Source organism: Prinia subflava, chromosome 1 (genome assembly GCF_021018805.1).
Source record: "Prinia subflava isolate CZ2003 ecotype Zambia chromosome 1, Cam_Psub_1.2, whole genome shotgun sequence".
NCBI lineage: Eukaryota > Metazoa > Chordata > Aves > Passeriformes > Cisticolidae > Prinia > Prinia subflava.
In genome coordinates, this window is record NC_086247.1 from 88,274,269 (window position 1) to 88,291,559 (window position 17,291).

The 17,291-nt window shown below is 41.0% G+C and overlaps 2 protein-coding genes across 13 annotated transcripts in view; one reads left to right on the top strand and one right to left on the bottom strand.

Moving 5' to 3' along the window:
- Window positions 1-972: 972 nt before the first annotated feature.
- Window positions 973-4,624, top strand: LOC134553131 (transmembrane protein 14C-like). Its single transcript, XM_063402491.1, has 4 exons — window positions 973-1,159; window positions 1,441-1,542; window positions 3,539-3,623; window positions 3,842-4,624. Exons 1-4 carry the CDS (start codon window positions 1,084-1,086, stop codon window positions 3,891-3,893), a joined length of 315 nt encoding a protein of 104 aa, XP_063258561.1. The 5' UTR covers window positions 973-1,083; the 3' UTR covers window positions 3,894-4,624.
- MAK (male germ cell associated kinase) overlaps window positions 4,531-17,291 on the bottom strand; it is a 32,554-nt gene continuing 19,793 nt past the window's right edge. For 10 of the 12 annotated variants that reach the window (XM_063402386.1, XM_063402396.1, XM_063402412.1 and 7 more), the window contains 4 exons: window positions 16,903-17,033; window positions 14,862-14,993; window positions 11,281-11,409; window positions 4,531-8,587 (listed from right to left, as the gene is read on the bottom strand). In XM_063402386.1, the coding sequence (XP_063258456.1) occupies window positions 8,433-8,587; window positions 11,281-11,409; window positions 14,862-14,993; window positions 16,903-17,033 (547 nt within the window). In that variant the 3' untranslated portion in view covers window positions 4,531-8,432. Of the gene's footprint in view, window positions 8,588-11,280; window positions 11,410-12,932; window positions 13,008-14,861; window positions 14,994-16,902; window positions 17,034-17,291 lie in introns of all 12 variants that reach the window. The other 2 variants (XM_063402479.1, XM_063402463.1) reach the window with 2 other exon arrangements.

A 17,291-nucleotide genomic window follows, 5' to 3' on the forward strand; every position in this document is an offset into this window, starting at 1 on the left:
GCACCCAGTGCGGTGCTGGGCACGCTGCTCCACGCCGTGCTGGGGATTGTGCCCCGCAGCACAACCCCACCATGACTCCGCATGTGTGTGCGGTCCTCAGCAGAGCTGCCGAGGAATCCAGATGCCTTCTCCTGACATCTGGATTGGGCTGCCAGGGCAAGGTTGGTCTCAGAGGGGAGACACCAGGACCTACCCTCATGCTGGGCAGAGTCAGCCAGCTCCAGGACAGACCCACTGCTGGCCAAGGCTGAACTCACGACGACACTGGTGGCACCTCCGTGATAACGTGTTTAAGAAGCGGAAAGAACTTACTGCACAACAGCATCAGCAGCTGGAGAGAGGAATGGGAACCTTTTGGGAGGAACAGCCCAGCAGACAGCAAGGTCAGTGGACGACAGGAGGAATTCCAGGTGCAAGAGTGGAGATTCCCCTGCAGCCCGTGGTGCAGCCCACGGTGAGGCGGGCTAGCCCCCTCTAGCCCAGGGAGCAGGGATCCACCTGCGGCCCACAGAGGACCCGGCACTGGAGTGGGTGGTCGTGCCCTGGAGGAAGCTGCAGCCCACGGAGAGAGGAGCCCACCCTGCAGCAAGAGTGCTGGCAGGACCTGTGACCGCGCAGACCACACCGGAGCAGCCTGTTCCTGAAGGACTGCACCCCATGGAAGGCCCTACGCCGGGGCAGTTTGTGCCGGACTGTCTCCCGTGGGGGGGACCCCACGCTAGAGCACGGCAAGAGTGGGAGGAGGGAGCAGCAGCGCAGAGGATGCGCTACGGACCGACCGCAGCCTTCACTTCCCAGCCCCTGGCGGTGCGGGGTGATGCCGAGCCCGGGAAGAAAAGGGGAGGCGCGTGTTTTCTGCTTCATTTCTGACTTTCCAACTGTGTTACTGATGGGCAATCAATCAAGCAAATCCTCCCGGAGCGCCCCCGCGCTGCCGCCGGCGCGGCCCGCCCCGGGTGCCGTCACGGGCGGCGGGCGGGACCTCCGGGAGGCGGCACCGGGGCGGGGAGGGAGGGCGGCCCAAGGTCGGCGCTGCCCTGCCGTGCCCTGCCGTGCCCTGCGCGGTCTCCGCGGCGCCCGCAGATGGAGTACGACTGGCTGGGCTTCGGCTACGCGGCGCTGGTGGCGGCGGGCGGTGTCGCGGGCTACGCCAAGGCAGGTGGGTGCCCCTGTCCCGCTCCGCCCCGCCCCGCTCCGGGGCCGCTGCCGGCAGTGACCCCGCAAGTCCCGCTAAGTCCTTGTTGCCACCGAAACGGTGCTCGCGGAGCTCTGCAAAGTATCTTTAAAAACTTCCCCAAACCCCTCAACCTAATCCCTAATGCTTTGGTTAGGTTTGTTTTGTGAATTTACTAGTACGGGCAGCTCGCAAAGTGCTTTCGTTTGGTGTGCAGGCTGACTCTGTGTGTGTTCCTCTGCTGACTGATTTATTTTCTATTCAAGGCAGCGTCCCTTCTCTAGCGGCCGGCCTTCTGTTTGGCGGCTTAGCGGGACTAGGCGCTTACCAGCAGTCCAAAGATCCAAAGAATGTGTGGCTTTCCCTCGGTAAGTTTGCTCGGCAGCCGAGTGCTGAGTGTTGCAGGTAGCGGTGGGAACAGCAAGCTTTTTTTTCTAGCATGTTTCAGCTGCCCTGTGCCCTTTTACCTATACAAATGTTGTAAGTGGTGGCAGGACCTCCTGCCCGCAGCCGGGAGGTATTTGTGTAAGAGCTGATACCTGGATCCAAAACCTGGATTGGCCTGTTTGAATCCAGAGTTGATGAGAAATACCTGTCTCCTCTGCCAGATTAGACAATGTGTTACACCAACACATTAGGTGCAGGAAACATAGGTGGAAAATTTTTGGTTGTGAAGCAGCATTTTTTAGCCTGTGGTGGTGGAATAAGCACTATTTTTGCAATAGTGACAGCACTGTGACAGGTGGTATTTGGCCTTATGGAACCCTGGTTTGCACAAGCATCTCAGAGAAGCAGTATGTGTTACAATTCATCAGGCATTCACTCTGGAAGAAATAGTATGTAAAAGAAAAGAGGCAGTGATCTATTCTGCTTGTTTACAGTAAAACTTACAAGAAGTTGTCGGTATTAAGCTTGCAGTTAACTCTTCAGGGGAAGGAGAAGGATGAAATCAATGTGGAAAGCATTATGAAGCACTCAGGTGAATCTCAGGGAGTTCCTTTGCTGCAGGAGTGTAAGAGCTGATTAAACCACTGTCAGGAACCGATCGTACCTTTAGGCACTAGGATATCCTAGATGACTTCTTGAGGATCCTGCTGGTTCTGTAACTGCCCCATAGTGTTACTAGTGCTATGATCCTATAGCTTTACAGTGATTTAAGACTATTTTAAACCATAAGACTAATGTGCCGAAAGGCTCTATGAAGCCACTGTAGAGGACCAATCTCATTGGTAAGGAATGAAACATAAAATGCAGCTCAGTGTAAAGCACAATTCCCATTTGTGAGCTGTCCTTCCACTCTGACATGCTGTGGGAGTGGCTGTGCATCTCTGGTATGGGTTTTGAGGCAGTATCATGGAAGAGGGATGAGCAGCTTTTGTATCTCCTGATGTGGTGCATGCAGTGCTTTCAAATGGACCTCTTGAAATCAGTGATGTGTCATAGTCTAGTACAGCTCTCCATCCATCCATCCATCCATCCATCCATCCATCCATCCATCCATCCATCCATCCATCCATCCATCCATCCATCCATTCCTGCTCAGCCCTCCTTGCAGTATGCAGCTGTGGCTCTTGCAGAGCTGTAAGTTGGTCCCAGTACATCAGGGGCAGACATGCAGAAATAGAACCTTGACAGAGTATCTCTAGAATACCTTTTACCCTGTGTGGTGCAAACAAACGTGAGGCCTTGGAGAAAGGTATACTGCACTTTCACCTGCCTTTCTTCTTCAGTGAAACAATGGCCCTGTAAATTTCCTATGTTGATGGGATTCCTTTTCCATATTTAGAAATTAAATAATTTGGAGTAATGTCTAGGATGTTAATTGCTCTTTCAGTTGGATCCTCTGGACTGCTTTCTGTTTTCTAGTCACATTTTCAAGTGGCATTGTTTTCTTTCCAGTGGTAGTATTTAGTGCCACTTTCCAGTTCAGAATGTCACAGAGAAAGGGGAAGTATAAATAATATTTACCTCCCACATAGTGAATACTGTCACCATCCCAGCTTTCTGGCAATTTTGAGCCTGCCTGTGTTTGAGGGAATAATTATTCTTTTGCAAATAAGGGTTGAGGGAGAGCTAGTGACCTGTTCAGAGGATTAGAGTTTGTGGGTGATCAGACCATGGTCTCAGCCCTGGTGAGATCTCGTCCTCCCTTCTGCTGAGCAGTGGAGCTGCTTACCAAAGCTGCTGAGAAGCTTGTAATGACATCTTTGATGCTGAAGAAAATCAAATTGTTTATTCACAGAGGGAGGAATTCCTGTCTGTCCCTGTAGGTCTGTTTGGGTGGTGCTGCTCAGTGTCCAAATGTGGCGATGCTGCGCTGCCATTTCTGTGTCAAGTGGTTCTGACTGGGCTTCTTTTCTACAGTGGCTTCTGGCACCTTGTCTACTGTTATGGGAATGAGATTTTACAACTCCAAAAAGGTGATGCCTGGGATAATTGCTGGTGCCAGGTAACCACTTGTCCTTTGTTCTTGTCTGTGTTACTGAATAAACATTTTAACTTATTTGTGGATTGTATTGTTCTAAAAATGTTACATCATAGGTTCTGTGAAAAATGAAATCTTGTGGTGGTGTTCAGCTAAATGAAATGATGTCAATGTTTTCTTCCTTCTTGTCCTTTATGGGATTTTTGCTTCTCTGTGTCTGTAACAACTATTCTGTTCCACAGTTTACTGATGGTTGGACGGCTTGGATTGCAGATGATGGAAAAAACCTATTAAGCCACAAATCTGCATCAAGTGACTTGAAGACACATGACTGAGAAGCCCAAAAATACAGCTGCCTAAATGTGCTGCACATAAGTGGAAAAGGCACTGCTGCCTATGCGTTGTGTTTTTCATATCCTAATGCACGTGGGTTGTGTTTTCAAAGGACCGACATAGAGAGCTCTTGCCATGGTATTTGTCTTAATATTTTCTGCACTGAAAGCAAGCAAGAAAATATGAGTATAGCATTAGTTTAGCTTCTGGTCCTGCAACTTAGTGTTGGCAAAGACCTCCTGGTCCTCACATTCAGACAGTTGCAGGATTGAAGCTTGAATGCACATCTGACTTGTCCTTCTAAAATCATGTATACCTCTAAAAGCAGGGGAGAGGAGCTGCTGATTTGTCACTAGTAATTAATACAATGAACGTGCGTATGATGTTGCATCTCCCTCTCCATGCCAGTTTATCCATTCACATTGTTTTTCAGTCAGGGAGTTTGTTCTCCCAGCACTGTGTGTTAGGTCCCACAGAACACAGTCACGGAGCCGGCTGTCGAGGCTCTGCTGGAATGCAATAAATGCACACCCACGCCTGGCAATCACTTGTAAACTCAGCTATTGTCATTCATTTCACTTTTACAGATTACTACTCATAAATCAAAAAGAATCTTTATTAGGTACTGCTGAATTGTAGGCACAGCTTTATTAAAATGTTATTTTAAATAAACTAAGAAATTATTATTGAAATCTTTTGTGTTCTACACAGCTTATTTTGTCTCTAATTGTTCATCTGGATTGATACAGTTTGGTGCCTTTCCTGCAGGGCGTCAGGATGTATTTGCGAGCATGAATTGTATAAATAATCTATTCTATCCCTGAATCTACTAACTTGCAAATATAAAAATCTGAACTGGGAGGGAGATGGAGAGCACAAAAGCATACAGACCACATAATCAGACAAGTATTATATTAAGGATTTTCAGTTTGGGGTTTGCTTTTGTTGGGTTTTTTTTGTTTTTTTTTCTGGGGGATAAACTATTTTAGATTTAGAAAACACTGTATGAAAGTTTATTTAAAGACCTAAGAGCTTATTTGATCAGCCTTTGTCCTCAGTTGATTCCCTTAATGCTTGAAATCATTCTAAATATAAACCTTCCATAGAGAAATATCCTGGAAGATATACATGGATAGCAATGTATCCCTTTTCTGGTCTCATTTAACTTATGTCCCTTTTTGCACAGATCCTGAGCTTTGATTTCTTCAACCTTTTTGCTTTGGTGCCTGTAGTGAGAGAGATGGAAGCAAGAGGGCTGGTCCATTAGATTGGAGAGACTCTGGAGTTGCTCAGAACTCTCTGAGTATCAGGGTAGTACCTTGGCAGGAGGGTCACTGCCTGTGGTTTTCCTTCCCTCCTCCCTTGTCACAGCAAAACAGGCAGGGCAGTGACCTTGTGCTGCATGAGCAGGAGGCACAGAGCTGGGCCAGTGGCCACAGCCAGGCTCTGCCAGCAGGGCAGTGGTTTGCCAGGCAAGTGACAGGGATAAGGCAGGGCTGAGGTCAAGCCAGGATGCCAGGTCAGTCAGCTCCAGATCTGCAGGGATTTGGCTAAGAAGGGCTGCAGCTCCAGCAAGAGTCGCAGCAGCCTGGTCCCAGGCCAGACAGCTTGGGTTGATGCTTTGGGTCACAGCTGGCTTGAGCACAGACAGATCAGGATGGGGAATTGTGCTCAGAGCATCTTCTCAAAGCCCTTATTCATCACCCTGCAGAGTTCAGCTTCAGGTGTTCACTTGTATTTACATTTCTCTCCTACCTCCCTGCATAGAAGTAAGGGGTGTGCAGGACAGCAGATGATTTGGTAATATGTCACGCTTCCAAGTGCCTAATTCCAGCCCAGGACCCAGCATTGTTGGGCAGGTGTCTCCACATCTTTGTTCTGATTTGAAAAAGTTAGTAAGCCAGACATTAGCATTTAAGAGACTTCTCTTTAAACTGCTTTATGGGGGTTTTTTTGCCTTTTCATATTACTGTTGAAGCAGTTTTCTTCTGTAGGAGTAGGATGCAAACATAAATGCATCTCCTGCAATAAACTGAGAACAGACATGACCAAAACCAGACAGTTTTGTAATTGTATAATGCTGCTCTAAAATCAGATAACTTATAAATTTGAATTGCAGTTGTCTTTAACAAAATAAAGACAATAGAAGGCAGAAAACTGGACTGGTAAGCATTTAAACTTCTACATCAAAGTGAGAATCCATGCTGCTGTTTCCTGAGCTTGGGACAGCAAGAGGTTGAATTGAGAACTGCTGGTAGAAGTAATTTAGAACTGGTGGTAGAAGGCTCATGCTCAGAATAAACAGTAGTAATACAGGCAAAAGGACAAGAGAAAAATCTTAGCCTTACATACTCTTTCCCTTTGAAATTTTATTAGCATAAAATAATTTTTTAAGCATTTCTGCACTGGTAGTCCAATGCAATCCTCATGTGTACCAATGAACCAGTGTTAAATGACTGTACAAAGCCTGTTAACCTTTTCTTGCTGTTTGCAAGAAGAATGATTCAACCCTTGTCATGCTTTGTTTGTGGACAAGTGAAGATTGATCTGGTTATGTCAAAGCCCTTTCAAGGCTCATTAGTATGTGACAAGGACTGCATGTTTCTTCTAACCATATTTAGTGCCATAAATAGTTCCTGTTTATTTTTCTGCTCCAAGATGACTCACAGACACGTGAGCTATTGGCACATTATTAGCTAATTCCTTGACCAGGCTGTGATTTTAACTGTCATTAGCATCTTGTACTTGAGATGAGTGATGAATTTATTTTGTTTTTTAATATACAGTCATAGCTTTTATACCTGTTACAAACTGTCTGAAAGTGTCCTTCATTGTCATAGCAAGTTACAGATGATTCTGCAGTTAAATTAAGATGCTATTAAGTAGCATAGGGACATCTCTTAGTACTAATACAAAGTTATTAAGTACAAATACTTAACCCTAGACCAGTGGCAACTGAATAAACTCTCTAGTGCATTACTAACCAGACAGTCCTATCATTGCATAGCTCTTACAGTATTAAAAAAATTGGTGTTTTCTTCAGGTACAATTTTCCTAACAAAATATTTGACTTTTTGGTACAACTGTTTTACATTAAATTGCTTCCCAGGAAGTTAAGGTAACCCACATTGACATGGGGTCAACAACAGGAGTTTAAATTTTAATATCCATTTATAAAAGCCATACAAATAATTTTTTTTTGCAATGCTTGAAGTCATCATTAACCACTCTACATCTTTAAAGAGTATACTCAGTTTGTACATTAAAATGGCAAGTTTAATGTTGCTATAAAGTCTAAAACATTTATTCTAAATGTAATTTTTATCAGAACTAGCCCAGCTCAATATCCTAATAAACAATTTACTGTTCATTGCAAAGTCCTTTGGGCAATATGATTATAAAAGTTAGCATAAAAGCTGGGGAAAGTACTGAATGAGCATATAAACAGTGACATACTGAAGTACTGAAGTTTTGTCTGTGTTTTCAGGTGCCTCAGCTGGCCTTTAAGATCTAAACCAGAAACCAATATCTTTGAAGACCGACATTCTTCCTCATGTAGCCTATTCAAACCCCGTTTTTTAGTCTGATCACCTAATAAAGACATGTAGGAACAAGAGTTTAGTGATAATTCAGGCATTTTTGGCTAATTCACCCTTAAAATGACTGACAGACTGTAGTGGTTTAGGGTCTTTAAAAGGTCACTGTGACTCTCCCTTGACAGGATAGAGATAAATGTCTACAGATCTTTGACAGAAAATGGCAATAAGGTAATTGAAACAGCAGAATCTGATTGTTAGGCTTCACTTCACAGCTTGGTAAGTTGTATTCAGTACTTGTTTAGCTATTTTCCAATATTGCTATATCATTCAACAGCGCTCTGTCAGCCAGATTTCTAGACCTTCCTTGTGCAGTGTCTATCAGTGGATTGCGTATGTCCTACTACAAGGGCTTCAGTTCTCAATGCTACAAGAATATTTGCACCTCACAGACCCTGAGTAAGTTTTAGTTACAAGTGAGTTCTGAAATCCTTGCAGGAGACTGATGTTCTTCACAAGGCCAGATCTGTGCTTCCACTTTCACCTTCCTGCTAAGGAACCAGCCTAACACCTGGAAGCCTGGTGCTGCTCTGCTTCAGCCCTTGTGTGTGCTGCTTGTGTGTTTCAAGCACATCCCAGCAGCAGAGGTTGCACTCAGTGAACAACCCTAATCCTATTTGTTCCGAAGAGTACGAGAACAGGAGATCTATCTATAGAAAACATTGTGTGAAATCTACTTCTCGTTTTGGCAATATGTGTTGTACAATACTTCACTGCATCCTACTTTGCAGCCAGTATTTTACATAGTCTTACATGTACTACACAGGTAATAGAACACAAGGTCTTTTTTTCTTCTTTACTATTGCATAGTCTTAGGAAAAGCTGGAGCAAATAGGCTTTTCAGGTTTCCAAGTGCAGGAGAGCTGAACACAGAGCATGTAATGACCACAGAGGAAGGTATTTTCTATCTGTTCCCTCCGTATTTGGCCACCCAGTCTGTTCTCCCATGTACTCGCTGAATTGTTGGGGGGCGAGTTAAGATATTCATGTTTTTTCCTGCTGCACTGAAAGTGGGACCTGGTAACGGAGGACGAGCAGCTTTGTTTTTCCAGGAATAATCTGAAAGGAACAAGAACTCAGAATTAGTTACGACTAAAAAGGTACTTTACTCCTCTACAGAGGAAAGAATGAGAGCTTACAGATGACATGGTACTCAAGGATGCTAAGGCAGCAGGATGCTTTGGTCTCCCATATGTCATAAAACACCCTGAGTTGGAAGGGACCCACAAGGATTGTAGAATTCAACTCCTGCCCCACACAGGACAACCCCAAGAACCACACCATGTATCTGAGACCATGCTGTCTATGCTTGTTTTCAGATAAGATTATTTTTTCCAATAGTTTGCGTGTATTATTCTCACCTACTGAATAGTTGTTTTGTAGCAATCCCTCAAGAAAACACTGAGAATGAAATTCAGTGGAAAAACTGACGCAAACGCCTACAACTGTGTATCTCCTATTACAAAACTGCTACAGTATGAGAATGTTCTTTCTTCTATCTCAAATATTTTAAAAAGCATGCCATTATAACATTTATAAACTGATTAGGATTCAGAGAGCTTAGACTGAAAGACAGCTTCTGGAGACCCTCTTGTTTCTTTTGAGATTTTATGCTTTTTATTCCCCTTTTGCTTAGCTCAGAACTCCTGGTGTACTTGATGGCTAGTCTTTGCTCCATTTCCCATTTCTCCATTGATTTCATAGGATTTATCCCAAGTTTGAAGGCTTTTATTCTCTCTTAATATTGGCACCCACCTGATCTCAGGCACTAGCAGTAGCACACTACTGTATTCCTGGCCTTCCTATTCAGGTTTCCCCTGTTGATGTTTCAGCTAGTTGCTACTCCCTCGAGTTTCATGTGATAAAAATAATTGCCCTGCTGCAGGCGCTGACATCTCTTCATGTTCATGACCAATTCAACCATTTTCCAAGTCTTTAAAATCAGCCAGCCAGGACCCCTTTTATCCTGCTATACCTTACCCTTGTTTCCTTAGCATTCCTAAGGTAGATCCTTCTCCTTCGATTCCTGCTTTTGTAGTTGAGTTTTATTATGTACTGATACTATTTAAAACAAAATTTCCCATTTAAATTGAATGGGGTTTTTGGTGCCTAGGTATCATTCTGTTTATTAGAGAAAACCACCTGGTTTTGGTAGTGTTTTTTGGGAGTGGATTGAACCTGTTAAGGAACAGGTAAGGATTAAGACATTTAAAAAGGGGGAACATCAAGGAGCTGAAATTGGGGATCAGGTCTCCACCTCTTTGAAAACTGTTTCTTTTTATTGTAGGCTGACATTTCCTGTCATTCATCAACAAGTATGATTCCAGCCTACAGTATCTTGGCAAAAAAGGTCACTTTTCCTGGTATTTTCCTCAGAAAAATGGATCGTGTACACTACATTAAATTATTTAAATTATAGCATTAAAAATTTAACAGAAAAAATTAAAAAAGCAAAAACAATTGAGAGCATAACTCACTACATTTTGGATAATATAAAGGGTCACCAAAAATGTTAATGTTCAAATACTGACATCTAGGAGATAAAACCTGCCATTTGCTTTGTCCTTATCTCTCTTCCCATACAAGTCTCAAGACTTCAATCTAAATACAAGTGGTTTAAGCAGTAGAATTCTTGTTCTTCTCCAGGACATGGAAGAGTATCTTAATTGACTTCCATTTGCTAGCCTCTCTGACTTCTACTACACATATTCTATTTCTAATTACAGATTAACAGTAAATTTTTGTTTCATTTGGAACACCACGTGATTCCTTTTTTTCTCCTCACTATTCACAACGATCTAGAGAAAATTGCGGATTTTGTCTTCCTGTGGACTTCCTGATCCATGCGTTTTGACAAATCAACTCTCACAGTTGTGTTTCAGCAGTGAATCAATGAAGTGCAGCTCCAGCCTTCCTTGGAGGGCTTCTGATCAAGTCAGATACAGAATATGCATACATCCAAGCATATTTTTTATATATATCTGTGTGTGCCATCTTCCCTCCTGCTCCAGTTCTCTGAAGCCACTTGCAAATTCTTAAGAACAGGTAACTAACTCAAAGAAACATGCCAGCAAAAAGACAACATTATTAAGCAGTACCATATCAGATTGGTCTGCCATGGTTAAACCCTTTGGTTAAATAATTCACCATTGGTTTAGGCGAATTGCTATTTCCTCTGAAGTAACTAGGGAAGTGGGCTGCTGGGTGCAGATAACAGCTCTAAATCTGCACTGGCAAACCAGTTTCTCCTGCATCCTGAGCACTTCTGTTCATCTTCTCTGAATCAGAAACATGACAATGAAGAAGGTGCTCAGAAGGTCACCAACACTGCAGAGGATCCAAGGTAACAGTTACATTCAGAACAGATTTCACATCGTTTTTAACAAATTAATGGAGTCCCAACTACATGACCATTTACTATAGAGTTGTGGAGTTACATGTTTTTACAATTCTGCTTAGCCTATCACAACTAATGAACAGTAGTTTAACAAATGGACCATATCTTCTTTGCACCTTATGTAATTATTTTCTCTTTTATCTAACAAGTATTAGTAGCAGTAGTTTCTCTAACTATCAGGACAGCCTCTAGGCACCTACATGCAGCCCACTTGTATTAAGAAGAATTTATGCTCTACAATTTTATTTACAAAATTTGAGGAAACCTTACCAAGGGCTAATACATCTCTCAGGAAGCATGGAAAATGAACACTTCTCTTTGTCCTGGATATGAGCAGTAAAAGAATATTTCTTACCCGATACAGATGCACCAAGAGGTGCTAGCTGTATCCGTTGTCCAACTGATCCAACTTCTTTTTTATGGAAGGAAGAGGTGTAGAGTCCCAATGGGTTGTAAGCACCACTACTTACAAAGCCAGGATTTCCTGTTGACATTACAGAATTTTAGAATTTTCAGCTGCATTCAGAAAACCCTGCCCACTTCTTACAGTCGCTTCAAATTAGATCTGCAGTACCACAAGAGTACCAACTATGAGTATTCTTTAAAAACTCCCTAGTGCTTGTCTCTTGAAAAAAAAATTCTTTCATTGAATTCATTCTTTGCTTGGTATATTAGCTGGACTCTTTTCAGCACTTAGCAGACAGAAATTCATCAGGAATAAAGACAAAGAGCAGGATGAACATTTCATTAATATTTCCACTACACTTAAGACTACATAGAAAGGTTTACACTGAGTTGCTGAGAAATGTAGGATCTTACCTTTTGTTTAAATCTACTTGCTTTACTGGAAGCTGGTTTAACTAGTGCCCAGTACTACTCTTGTGCTCAACATGTTTGGCCTAAATCTGTAGAACAGAATGGAACCCAACATCTCTTGTGGAAAATTGTGCACCACTTGAAGTTGACTTTGACAGTTCCTGCAGTTGAAGGCCTGCTATAAAAGTCAGACCCAATCATCTTCTCTCTTTAACCCCGGTTATAATTCTGTTTGTGCCTAGTTTTGGTCCAGATCTTTCTTTAAAGCAGCGCTGCCCTGAGAAGGTTGACGTAACCATCTTCATTTGGAAGCTGGGAAGCACTGTGCATGTACACACAAAATTAGTACTGAAATTAGTGTCCAGTGGAAGAGTGATTTGTTGCAATACTTACTCCCTGATCCAAGAAAATTCCTTACTGTCTTTATGTCCATCATCACCTGGGACAATGTTAAGACTGTGCTGACACAATGTCCTGAGAGAAATGCTTTTTCTCTAGTGGTAAGATTCTATGTTCAGCAGTATTAAATTTGTGAAGTAGAAGGCCATACACAGTAGTTTATTTTGACCTTTATCAAGTGTGAGCATATTCATCACAGCTTCAGTGGTAGTTATGGTAAAACACAGTATCTGCTTTGCCAGTTTTCTTGTCTCCTTAATCTTTGGCCTTTGGGCAATCCCTTAAGGTTCCTCTTCACACAAACATTCCCAGACCTCTGTGATAATTTCAGAGCAGTGGAACTGTAAGGCACAAACTAGGCAGCCTGGAATCCTGAGTTACCTTCTAAGGGAACTCCACCAAATCCTGTGCAAGCACAGCACTGTAACGTCAGTGTAATGACTCTCTACCAAATGCAGGAAAAGGTGCAAGTCCTGAGTGCTGTCATGAACAAGGCATCCCTGAGGGGACATGCATGTGCTGCATTAGGATCACTTCCTCACCATTATCCAGTGACCTGCTGTGGGTTATGATTAGGGTAATAAAATATTGTCTGCCTTTTAAAGCACATTAAGTTCCAAGAATCCTGAGGAAGCCATAATGAAGAAAGCAAGGTTTGACAAAACAGATTGCAGCAGAAAATGGCAGTATACCATCACCAGGAACCTGCACTGTAAGTGTAATTCTTTTACAAGAAACTAAAACATAAATAGGAAATGTACAAAGAACCAGACTATAATTTCTATAAATTACCTTTTGAATCTTCTAATTTTTCATTCAACCTTTCTTTGCATGATAGCTTTTCAATAGGTATAATTAAGTTCTCATCTGTAGATAAGGAAAATTAAAGGAAGAAAAAGATGGAAGGACAGAACTTTAGAAGAAGGGTATGAAGAAACAATTTAGGTGATGTAAAAGAAATAAGGAGAGAAAAAAGCAAGCAAGAATGAATACCTGATACATTAGTAACTATAATGTCTTATCCTTGTTTTCTTAAGTAGAAAATGTTACTCCAAGAGGTTACTTTACAAGGTCCATTCTAACTATGGACTAACAATATGATTTATCAACAATGCAATTACATTACATTTACAATTTTAAGGACTTGTGACCGTCTTCAAAGTTGACATAAACTTACAGTCCTTCATAAATATAGCATTTGTAACTATTTGCTCTTATCTTATTTTGCCTTAGAGCCATGTTGTGGCTGATGAAAAAAAAACCCAGTTAAATAAACTATACATAGTTACTTAAACACAGCAGTGTCAACTTTCAGATTGTCAATATGAAAAGAGAAAAGATACAGTTTACATGTATTGTATTTCTGTGATCCATCTCTCCTGGTTCCATGTGTTTCACGTGTGTCTGAAATGTTGCTGTCTCCTCAGTAAATGAAACATCACATGCAATTTAAGATACTGATGGAAATAATGCCAAGTACTTTCAAACAAAAAATAATCTGTTTTAGTGCTTTCTTTCTTTAAATTTTTGATAGTAAGAAAAATGCATGATTTCTACCATAAGCATTCATCCTAATTTTATCTTCAGTAGGCAGTTCAGTAGGTAGATGTCTAGCCTGTTGATGAAAACTTTTGGAAGCAGCTATTTGCTTTTCTGTGCCTGATTCCCTTCCAAGATTATTTATAAATCATTTACTTCTGAGGCACATGCACACTCTATTTCAGAAAACAAAAAAGATAATAAAAGATGACTGCTTTAAAAAAACTCTTCTATTCCACAAAAAATTCCAGTAAGTGCTGTTGTTTTTCCACTTTCTGAAACCTTGCATGTTAATTCAGATGAACAACTTCAGCTCCTGACTTTCAGAGGGGAAAATCAGGTTTGTTGACATTGCAGAATGGCGACTAAAGTTCTATTAAAAAGGGGTGCAGCATCTGCATGTAATCAAACCTTCTGAAGTCCTTGCTGTACAAGCACGTAAAGCTGGGTGGTTTACTGGCACTGAAGTATTTGGAGAGTGACTCGTGCTAGCTGGACAACGGCTGCAGAGTTGTTAACAAGGTAACCTCCCATAACAGGAACAGTGTACCTGAGGTGTAGGGCTTGGTGGGGAGAAGACAGATCTCAGTCCGGAGTCTGATGCTTTCCTCAGTGAAATCTTAGATAAAGTGTTTAACTAGTGTTGGACTTCACTCTATAGAATGCTGATAATAGTGTTCTTCACAAAACACAGTCTCACTGGAAGTTTCTTCCTGGAAATAAGGGGACTTTTCTTGCAGCAAAGGATTTAGGACAAGGCCATTGATAAAATTGATAAAAGACATGTCTAAAATATTAGGCAGCACTTTTATTACATGGGCACACCACCCAGCCTTTTGTTTTCATGAGTGAGACTGCTGTTTGATAGTGTTCCATGGCATAGGGAGCAGGCAGTAATGAGGCTGAACTACTCTCTAGAATAGAATAAAACAATGGTGGATTATATACACAATTTATCTTGACAGAACTTTATAAACAGGGGCTGGTCAATACCGTCTTAATGTTCTGAAAGCGAAATACATCATATCACATATGAAAAAGTGGTTGTTAAGAGTCTTTTACTGAAATATGAGGAAAAAAAGATCCTAGAATCTAAGCTTAACTGCAGAAGTTGAACCAGATGGTCTTAACTAAACTAAGTATGAGAAGATATAATGTGACCATTTTCAATTACACTTTTACCTGTAGTATTTCTGCTGTAAGTCAGTCCTCCCCCAGCATTTCCCAATGATTTAGCAAACAACTGGTTGTTCCAGGTTCCGTGTGGTACTTCTTTATTGACTGCTGCAAAAGAGACGCTCTTTGGGTTTACGCCTTAAGAAACAAATGATGGAAAATGTTATAAATACCAAATTTCAAACTTAATTCAACCAATAAATGACATTTCTAGAACAGAAAATCAACACTGAATCATTGGTCTTAAAATGCAGAACACCATTAATGTAAATTAACAATGTCCATTGGTTAGATTTTTAACGTGAAAACCAGTGACACTAATTTAAGAATAATTCTCTTCATGCTTTCAAGAGAACTTTTAAAAGGCTTTTTAGTATAGGTAGATGGTTTCTATAAAACCATAATCTCATAATTGATATTTCTGTCTGTCAAAAAAGGAACATAAATTAAAAATATCTATCAAAAACTGGGGTTCCCAAGGCTGAAAATAAACTATTTCTTCAAGGGTTAAGTTACAAGGTAGGACAAACTTCTTGTTACTTCAGCACATTACAAGCATTACAAGAGTTAATGGGATTAAAACACATGAAAGCAGCTCCCAGATCTAGTGGTTGCAGAACTAAAGGAATATGGATAAATAACTATGTTCCTTAGACCTATTATTCCCTTAAATGTTGAAGTTAATTATTTTTTACATTTATGCCTTTCTCATTGAAAACCACGGAGATACTAAAATCATGCTTAATAAAAGATAGGAAATATAGATGATTCTTCCATTTGTGTTACCTTTAGAAAGGGAAGTTCCTCGCTCTTTATATTTTTCTTTGCTTTTGAACTTAAACTGTTGAGTCTCTGAGCATCCTATTTAACATTCAAGAATTGATTTCATATTCAGAAATCATCACTGCCCTACTAAGTTGCTGACAAATTAATCATATATTGTAACAAAACAACTTGCCTGACAATGGGGAATTCCTCTGTGAGCCACCTAAATTCTCAAATGTGGATTACAGAAGTCATGATATGATTACTGTAATTGTACAAACCACCATGGTAACAAAAGATGCTAAGTGAGACACCATGAAAATAATTTGATTATAGAATATATTCAGAATACTAACTAAAGGAAACATTCTCTTTCTTTTCTCCTTTCCATTCTCAGTAATTAAATAATACCATGTTATTTTCCTGACAAAATCACCTATATTTAGACTAAGATATCTATTTCTAAAGAAAGATGACTGCCTTGGGAAAGGAAATGTGTGTGTGAATTCCTACCAGTGCCAGTAGATGGGTATTTCTAAACACTTTGTACAAAGAATGGGACTGTGTTTATCAGAACTTACGTTCAGAAAACTCCAAACGTCCTAACACTGCAAAATTGTTAAATATGCACTATATAAAATCATAGAATTATAGAATGGTTTGGGTTGGAAGAGACCTTAAAGATCATCTGGTTCCAGTCTCCCTGCCACGGGCAGGGCTACCTTCCACTAGACCAGGCTGCTCAATGTTCCATCCAACCTTGAACACTACCAGAGATGGAGCATCTATAGGTCCTCTGGACAACCTGCCCAGTGCCTCATCACCCTCACAGTAAAGAAATTCTTCTGTGTATTTTACTAAATTTCCCCTCTTTCTGTTTGAGTCCATTACTCCTAGTCATATCACTACAGCCCTGATGAAAAAAAAATATATGTAGTTTCCCTAGTCCTCAAATGCACCTGCTTATACATTAATCAGGATATATTCCTACTAATCCAAGAGACGTTGGATTTATATTACTGAGGATATTTTATGTTACTGGTTATAAGAGGGCCTGTGAACTTTTATGGTATACAAGCAGTGTTGAGGTCCTGCCAAGTTTATATAGCCAGAAACTGCATCAACTGTGGTATGTTCTGGGAAAGGCATTTAGTCCACAACCTGAAAATTTAGCCTGGTTATGAAAAATAAAACTAGCCAGTGAGAAATCTAAAGCTTAAATGTACTGTATGTAGATGGTGCACAGCTTGTATTTTCCGTATGTATTGACTTTTAACCTTACCAGGCAGGTATCTTGATTGGTTTAGATAGTAATCTTTTGCTGATGTATTTGATTTTTCAGAATCATTTCTCATCAGAATCTTGTTGTCCCCTCCTGGCTGGATACAGCATGAAGCTTTTGGTTCTGGCACACTGAAAAATCAAAAGTTTCAAACCATGTGACCAATGACTCCAACTCAAAATACCACCAGCTGACCTTAGCCTGAAGAATAAAGTGCTCTTCACTTATCCTACTTTTCTCAGTAGAGTCTGTTTCCATAAAGTAACAGTCAAACCTAACACCTCACCAGAGCCTGACCTGGGATTTGAATAAAGAAATGTATCAAAACTATGGAATAAAAGCAAATGTGGCCAAATGCAGAACATAGTACCATTTAACTGACAAAGGCA